This window comes from Bufo bufo (assembly GCF_905171765.1).
Source record: "Bufo bufo chromosome 1 unlocalized genomic scaffold, aBufBuf1.1 SUPER_1_unloc_1, whole genome shotgun sequence".
Lineage (NCBI taxonomy): Eukaryota > Metazoa > Chordata > Amphibia > Anura > Bufonidae > Bufo > Bufo bufo.
The window spans coordinates 604,547-613,652 of NW_024399963.1; the positions used below are offsets into that span (position 1 = coordinate 604,547).

A 9,106-nucleotide genomic window follows, 5' to 3' on the forward strand; every position below is an offset into this window, starting at 1 on the left:
GTCCACAGAGCCGGGCACTCGGGGATACACCGGCGCTATGGGGGCGGCCGGCAATTGGTGGAGAAAAGGGGGCGTGTCTTCACAAGCCTTTCCAGGTCATCTGCTCCCTCATTGGCTGCAGGATTTGGCGCTGAAAACCGGGTTTGGATTCGGCCAATCACAGAGGAGTTCTCCTGCGCCATCCGGGTATAAGAAGTGACGGGCGGAGCGGGGCTGTCAGTCTCATCTGTACAGAGAAGAGGACGATGTCTGGACGCGGCAAACAAGGAGGCAAAGTCCGGGCTAAGGCCAAGACCCGCTCCTCCCGGGCAGGGCTCCAGTTCCCGGTCGGCCGAGTGCACAGGCTCCTCCGCAAGGGCAACTACGCCCAGAGGGTGGGCGCCGGCGCTCCCGTCTACTTGGCCGCTGTGCTCGAGTATCTCACCGCCGAGATCCTGGAGCTGGCCGGCAATGCCGCCCGCGACAACAAGAAGACCCGCATCATCCCCCGCCACCTGCAGCTGGCCGTGCGCAACGACGAGGAGCTCAACAAGCTGCTGGGCGGCGTCACCATCGCCCAGGGAGGCGTCCTGCCCAACATCCAGGCCGTGCTGCTGCCCAAGAAGACCGAGAGCACCAAGTCGGCCAAGAGCAAGTGAGCCCGGCTCTGCTGCTGCTGCTGTGCCCCCCGGAACCAAAGGCTCTTCTAAGAGCCCCCCACATGGTCTGTACGACTGAGCTGGCGATGCCGCTGATCTCCGCTGTGCAGGAGGCGTCACACAGGGCCACTTACCGCTCCTGACCTGCTGCGAGTACGGGCAGACATTGCTGCTGTAGAGGGTTCGTCCCCTGTGTGTAATGGACTGCTCCTCCACGGCCGCTGGATTCTGACCGGACTGTAATTGAGCGGGAATTTCAAAAGCCAGAGATCAGCCAATCACTGTAAAGCACTTGTTCTATAGCTCCGCCCCTTCTCCTGCTCTCTGCGCTGGTGTCCGGGGATAGAGCGCACGGCGGGGCTCACATCATCCATTAGCAGATCACTACTGCCCTCATCCTCCTCACTGGCTGACCACTACTCCCCTCATCATCCTCAGTACCATATAACTACTTCACTCATTCTCCTCACTGTCTGATCACTACTCCCCTCATCCTCCTCACTGGCTGACCACTACTCCCCTCATCATCCTCAGTACCATATAACTACTTCACTCATTCTCCTCACTGTCTGATCACTACTCCCCTCATCCTCCTCACTGGCTGATCACTACTCCCCTCATCATCCTCAGTACCATATAACTACTTCACTCATTCTCCTCACTGTCTGATCACTACTCCCCCCATCCTCCTCACTGTCTGATCACTACTCCCCCCATCCTCACTGTCTGATCACTACTCCCCCCATCCTTCTCTTTGTCCGATCACTACTCCCCCCATCCTCCCGATCAGTGGTCTATAATGAGGGAATAATCCGCCTCGGACATGAGGCTTCCATGTATTCACACAATGCGGCAGCTCCGTCCTAGAGAAGGTGGGGGCTCTGAGAAGGGGAGGAGCGGGGGGCGGAGCAGGAGGAGGGGGCGGGGCTCATAGCTATTCATTTAGATAAACCGGGGGCGGAGCAGCAGGAGGAGGGGAGGGGCTCATAGCTATTCATTTAGATAAACCGGGGGCGGAGCTTGTCCACGGCCGCTGAATTCTAACCGGACAGTAATTGAGCGGGAATTTCAAAAGCCATGGTACTAGTTCTATAGCCCCGCCCCCATAGCCTGCTCAGTATTAACCCGTCAGTGGCCGCCTTCTCCCGCCCCCCACCGGAGAAGGGGAGAACAGTCCCGTATTCACTGTGCGGAGAAGAGCGGCTCCATCGCTGCGCTGGTGTCCAGGGATAGAGCGCACGACCCCCCTGCACGCACAGTACACTCAGCGGCGGCATCACTACCAGCAGGGGGCGGGGCGCAGTGAGGGGCGGGGCGGTTATCAGCCGAGCAGCGAGGCCCTGATAGACTGAAGAGAGATGTTAGCCCCGCCCCCGGCTCATCTGAATGGATGGATGAGAGCCCAGCCCCTCCTGCTGCTCCGCCCTCCGACTCAGCTCTATGAATGGATGTGAGCCCCTCCCTTCTTGCTGCTCCGTTCCCCGGCTCTGCTGAATGGATGTATGTGAGCCACGCCTCTCCTGTTGCTCCGCCCCCGGCTCTGCTGAATGGATGTATGTGAGCTCCGCCCCTCTATTTGCTCCGCCCCCGGCTCAGCTGGATGTATGTGAGCCCCGCCCCTCTATTTGCTCCGCCCCCGGCTCAGCTGGATGGATGTGAGGCTGCCAATTGGGAGCAGTGGAGACACCACGTGACCCTCTCCTCCAGTAGATCGGCGCGCAGTCAGCAGCAGCTCATTTGCATGGCCCGTGTATAAATACCGCCGCGGTGGCAGGAGGAGAACAGACGAGATTTTGTCCTCAGTCAGAATGCCCGAGCCAGCCAAGTCCGCCCCAGCGCCCAAGAAGGGCTCCAAGAAAGCCGTCACCAAGGTCCAGAAGAAGGACGGCAAGAAGCGGAGGAAGAGCAGGAAGGAGAGCTATGCCATCTACGTCTACAAGGTGCTGAAGCAGGTCCACCCCGACACCGGCATCTCCTCCAAGGCCATGGGCATCATGAACTCCTTCGTCAACGACATCTTCGAGCGCATCGCAGGGGAAGCCTCCCGCCTGGCTCACTACAACAAGCGCTCCACCATCACCTCCCGGGAGATCCAGACCGCCGTGCGCCTGCTGCTGCCCGGAGAGCTGGCCAAGCACGCCGTCTCCGAGGGCACCAAGGCCGTCACCAAGTACACCAGCGCCAAGTGAGCGCCGCCCCCCGCTCTCCGGACCCAAAGGCTCTTCTCAGAGCCCCCACCCTGTCTCCAGCGGAGCTGCTCCCGGGTCTCCCCGTTGTTCTCACAGTGGCTGCGGTTTTCCTCCCTGTCAGCTAGATGAGATGCGGTAACGCTATGGGAAGTTACAATACAAGCTCCCCTCATCCTCCTCCTCCATGCCCGATCACTACTCCCATCATCCTCCTCAGTGTGGCGCTCCCTGGAGAGAGGCTGTGCGGCCGCTCAGTGCAGGACAGGAGGACGAGGCTCCTACGGGCACATAACGGCTGCGGGGTCCAGAGCTCTGCTATTGGCTGGGAGAGCTCAGGATCTCGTCGCTCATTTGAATTTCCCGCCTATAGTTGAGCTGCTGATTTACAGGAGGAGCCGGTCATGTGACCTGTACCAGCGCCGCTCATTGGCGGGACGGATTAACCCCTCAGTCTCCGAGCACAGCTCGTCCCGTAGCTGCGGTGGAGAACACCCGGGGCTCGGGATTTACAGATTATTGGGGGGTTTCTGTAATGTAGACCTCCGGCTGTACTGAGCACAGGGCGCCGCTGATCTCCTGATGTGCGGGCGGTGTTAACCCCTCAGTGGAATTGTAGCTCCTCCTCCCCGGGAAGATGTGGGCGGCTCTGAGAAGAGCCTTTGTGCTGTGAGGACGGAGGAGGCGGCGGCAGCATTAACCCCCGAAGCCGTAGAGAGTGCGGCCCTGGCGCTTGAGCGCGTAGACCACGTCCATGGCGGTGACGGTCTTCCTCTTGGCGTGCTCGGTGTAGGTGACGGCGTCCCGGATGACGTTCTCCAGGAAGACTTTCAGCACCCCGCGAGTCTCCTCATAGATGAGGCCGGAGATGCGCTTGACGCCTCCCCTGCGAGCTAGGCGGCGGATGGCAGGCTTGGTGATGCCCTGGATGTTATCACGGAGCACCTTCCTGTGCCGCTTGGCGCCGCCTTTCCCGAGCCCTTTCCCTCCTTTACCGCGACCAGACATCTTCTAGGTGTGAGGAGCAGAGAGCAGTGACTGCTCAGCCCAGAGCCCTCCTTTATATGGAGCATGGGCGGACCTGAAAGAGAACTGCACGGAGAGGAGGCGGCCTTTCTGGGGGCGGGGCTGATCCTGAACTCCAGGCCCCGCCCTCCAGCTCTGATTGGCTGAGCTCAGAAGTGCTGGTGGTTTTCATTTTCCCGCCTCCATGTTACCAGCCTGTAAATTACATCATATCCTTCGCATTAAAATAAAGTCTCTATATTATATTATCAACCTCCACATTATATTACAGCCTCCATACTACCAGCCTCCACATTCTATTACAGCCTCTGCATTACATTATAGCCTCCACCTTATATTACAGCCTCCATACTACCAGCCTCCACATTCTATTACAGCCTCTGCATTACATTATAGCCTCCATATTACATCTATGTTTCTATTACAGCCTCCATATTACATTATCTTCCTCCACATTATATTACAGCCTCCATATTACCAGCCTCTACATTACATTACAGCCTCCATACTACCAGCCTCTACATTACATTACAGCCTCCACATTACATTACCAGGCTCCACATAATATCACAGCCTCCACATTACATTACAGCCTCCATATTATATTATCAACCTCAACAACATATTATAGCCTCCACATTATATTACAGCCTAAAAATTACCAGCCTCCACATTACATTACAGCCTCCATGTTACATTACCGGCCTCCACATTATATTACAGCCTCCGTATTACCATCCTCTACATTACAGTCTCCATGTGACATTACCAGCCTCCACATTATATTACAGCCTCCATACTAACAGCCTCCACATTACATCACAGCCTCTACATTATATTACAGCCTTCATATTACCAGCCTCTGCATTATATTACAGCCCTCAAATTATATTACAGTCTCCATATTACCATCCTCCATATTATATTATCAACCTTAACAACATATTACAGCCTCTACATTAGATTATAGCCTCCACATTATTTTACAGCCTAAATATTACCAGCCTCCATGTTTTATTACAGCCTCCGTATTAACAGCCTCTACATTACAGTTTCCATGTTAAATTACCGTCCTCCACATTATATTACAGACTCCATATTACCAGCCTCTACATTACATTACAGCCTCCATACTACCAGCCTCCACATTCTATTACAGCCTCTGCATTACATTATAGCCTCCACCTTATATTACAGCCTCCATATTACATCTATGTTTCTATTACAGCCTCCATATTACATTATCTTCCTCCACATTATATTATAGCCTCCATATTACCAGCCTCTACATTACATTACAGCCTCCATACTACCAGCCTCTACATTACAGCCTCCACATTACATTACCAGGCTCCACATAATATCACAGCCTCCACATTACATTACAACCTACATATAATATTACAGCTTCCACATGATATTCCAGCCTCCACATGATATTACAGCCTCCATATTATATTACAGCTTTCACAATATAGTACAGCCTCCATATTATATTATCAACCTCAACATTATATTACAGCCTCCATATTACATTATAGTCTCCACATTACATCACAGCCTCTATATTATCATCCTCAACATTATATTACAGTCTCCATATTAATGGCCTCCACATTACATCACAGCCTCCATATTATATTATCAACCTCAGCAACATATTACAGCCTCTACATTACATTATAGCCTCCACATTATATTACAGCCTAAAATTTATCAGCCTCCACATTATATTACAGCCTCCGTATTACATTCCTCTACATTACAGTCTCCGTGTTACATTACCAGCCTCCACATTATATTACAGACTCCATATTACCGTCCTCTACATTACATCACATCCTAAACATTACAATACTGCCTCCACATTACATCACAGCCTCTACATTATATTACAGCCTTCATATTACCAGCCTCTGCATTACATTACAGCCCTCAAATTATATTACAGCCTCCATATTACTAGCTTCCATCTTATATTATCAACCTCAACAACATATTACAGCCTCTACATTAGATTATAGCCTCCACATTATTTTACAGCCTAAATATTACCAGCCTCCATGTTATATTACAGCCTCCGTATTAACAGCCTCTACATTACAGTCTCCATGTTAAATTACCGGCCTCCACATTATATTACAGACTCCATATTACCGGCCTCTACATTACATCACAGCCTCCATACTTCCAGCCTTCACATTACATCACAGCCTTAATATTACCAGCCTCTGCATTACATTACAGACTCCAAATTATATTACAGCCTCCACATTATATTGCACACTCCATATTACCGTCCTCTACATTACATCACAGCCTAAACATTAAGTTACAGCCTCCATATATTCAGCCTCCAGATTACATCACAGCCTCCATATAACTAGCCTCTACATTACATTACAGCCTCCATACTACCAGCTTCCACATTACATTACAGCCTCTATATTTCATTACTGGCCTACACATTATATTACAGCTTCCATATTACCGGCCTCTACATTACAGTCTCCATATTATATTACATTACTGGCCTCCACATTATATTACAGCCTCTGTATTACCGGCCTCTACATCACAGCTTAAACATTATGTTACAGCCTCCATATTTTCAGCCTCCACATTACATCACAGCCTCCACATTAATTGACAACCTCCATATTACCAGCCTGTAAATTACATTATATCCTCTGCATTATATTAACGCCTCTATATTATATTATTAACCTCAACATTATATTACAGCCTCCTTATTTACAGCCTCCACATTACATTATAGCCTCCAAATGATATTACAGACTTCATACTATATTACAGCCTCCACATAATATTACAGCGTCCATATTACCAGCCTCCACATGATATTACAGCATTCATCTTACAGACTCAACATTATATAACAGCCTCCATATTACCGGCCTCCACATTATATTACAACCTCCACATTACATTACAGCCTCCACATTATAATTACAGCCTCAATATTATATTACAGCCTTCATATTACATTACAGCCTCTATATTATATTACAGCCTCCACATAATATTACAAACTCCATATTACCAGGCCCCACAATATATTAAAGCCTTCACATTACCAGCCTCCACATTATTACAGCCTCCATATTATCAGGCTCCACATGATATTACAGCCTCCATATTACCAAGCTTCACAAGATATTACAGCCTCCCTATTACCAGGCTCCACATTACATTATAGCCTCCATATTATATTACAGCCTTCACATTACATTACAGCCTCCAAATTATATTACAGCCTCCACATTACATTATAGCCTCGATGTTATATTATAGTCTCCACATTACATTATAGCCTCCATATTATATTACAGCCTACACGTTATATTACAGCCTCCACATTACAGCCCCCATATTATATTACTGCTTCCACATTATATTACAGCCTCCAAATTACATTACAGCCTCCACATTACATTATAGCCTCCATATTATATTACAGCCTACACGTTATATTACGGCCTCCATATTATATTAAAGACTCCACATTACATTATAGCCTCCATATTATATTACAGCCTCCACATTACATTATAGCCTTCATATTATTTTATAGCCTCCACATTATATTACAGCCTCCATATTATATTACAGCCTCCACTTTACATTATAGCCTCCATATTATATTACAGCTTCCACATTATATTACAGCCTCCATATTACCAGGCTCCACATTATATTACAGCCTCCACATTACAGCCTCCATATTATATTAAAGCCTCCACATTACATTATAGCCTCCATATTATATTACAGCTTCCACATTATATTACAGCCTCCATATTACCAGGCTCCACATTATATTACAGCTTCCACATTACATTATAGCCTCCATATTATATTACAGCCTCCACATTACATTATAGCCTTCATATTATTTTATAGCCTCCACATTATATTACAGCCTCCATATTATATTACAGCTTCCACATTATGTTACAGCCTCCATATTACCAGGCTCCACATTTTATTACAGCCTCCATACTACCAGGCTCCAAATTATATTACAGCCTCCACATTAAATTACAGCCTCCATATTATATTACAGCTTCCACATTATATTACAGCCTCCATATTACTAGGCTCCACATTACATTACAGCCTCCATATTACCAGTCTCCACATGATATTACAGCCTCCATATTATATTACAGCCTTCACATTATGTTACAGCCTCCACATTATATTACAGCCTCCATATTATATTATAGCCTTCACATTACATTATAGCCTCCATATTATATTAAAGCCTCCATATTACCAGTCTCCACATGATATTACAGCCTCCATATTATATTATAGCCTTCACATTACATTATAGCCTCCATATTATATTACAGCCTCCACATTACAGCCTCCATATTAACAGTCTCCACATGATATTACAGCCTCCACATGATATTACAGCCTACAGATTTCAGCCTTCACACTATAGTACAGCCTCCATATTACCAGGCGGTCCTCATTAAGGTCTTACTGGGGGGGGCTGTTGTGTGGGGGGGGGGGATAGAAGCATCACCAGCATCATATGCATCAACTTCCGTCTATAATGAGCAGCTTTCTTCAGCCGCCCTCTGAAGAAACCGCCCAGCTCCAGCAGCAGGACATCCAGCAGAACCTGAACCAGCAGGCGGTGACATACTTGGACTGCGCCCTGTAACCCATGATCCAAGATCTCCTGGACTTCAGGGCATGCAAACTTCATGTGTGGCCCCAACTGGGCGAGTTTTCCATGGACATGCTTTCCTGCCCGGCCAGAGCGGGTGCTCGGTGCGGCGGGGGGCACAGATACCCCTGAGAGAACTCGCCTTTCCTTCCAAAATGTTTAGTGACAAATAGAGTTGAGTGGACACCTGGATGTTCGAGTTCGGCCGAACTTCACAAAAAAGTTCGAGTTCGGGACCCGAACTTGACCCCGAACCCAAACCCCATTGAAGTCAATGGGGACAATGAATGCCACCAGCAGCGCCTCTACCAGCGTGCGCTTGTACTCGCGCATCTCACGATCACGCTCCAGTGAGGGAATTAAGGACGGTACGTTGTCCGTGTAACGTGGATCCAGCAGCGCGGCCACCCAGGAATCAGCACAAGTTAGAATGTGGGCAACTCAGCGGTCGTTGCGGAGACACTGCAGCATGTAATCGCTCATGTGTGCCAGGCTGCCCAGAGACAACGACAAGCTGTCCTCTGAGGGAGGCGTATCGTCTGTGTCCTCTG

At 48.8% G+C, this 9,106-nt stretch overlaps 2 protein-coding genes across 2 annotated transcripts; both read left to right on the forward strand.

The window, feature by feature from the left end:
• The first annotated feature begins 208 nt into the window (after positions 1-208).
• LOC120982677 (histone H2A type 1-like) lies at positions 209-644 on the forward strand. Its single transcript, XM_040412935.1, has one exon. It carries the CDS (start codon positions 246-248, stop codon positions 636-638), a length of 393 nt encoding a protein of 130 aa, XP_040268869.1. The 5' UTR covers positions 209-245; the 3' UTR covers positions 639-644.
• Positions 645-2,440: 1,796 nt separating this feature from the next.
• On the forward strand, positions 2,441-2,830 carry LOC120982688 (histone H2B 1.1). The gene has a single exon (XM_040412944.1). It carries the CDS (start codon positions 2,447-2,449, stop codon positions 2,825-2,827), a length of 381 nt encoding a protein of 126 aa, XP_040268878.1. The 5' UTR covers positions 2,441-2,446; the 3' UTR covers positions 2,828-2,830.
• Positions 2,831-9,106: the final 6,276 nt, after the last annotated feature.

Excerpts from the sequence above, each read along its gene's own strand:
- LOC120982677 (XM_040412935.1), top strand. The coding sequence starts at position 246 with ATGTCTGGACGCGGCAAACAAGGAGGCAAAGTCCGGGCTAAGGCCAAG.
- LOC120982688 (XM_040412944.1), top strand. The coding sequence starts at position 2,447 with ATGCCCGAGCCAGCCAAGTCCGCCCCAGCGCCCAAGAAGGGCTCCAAG.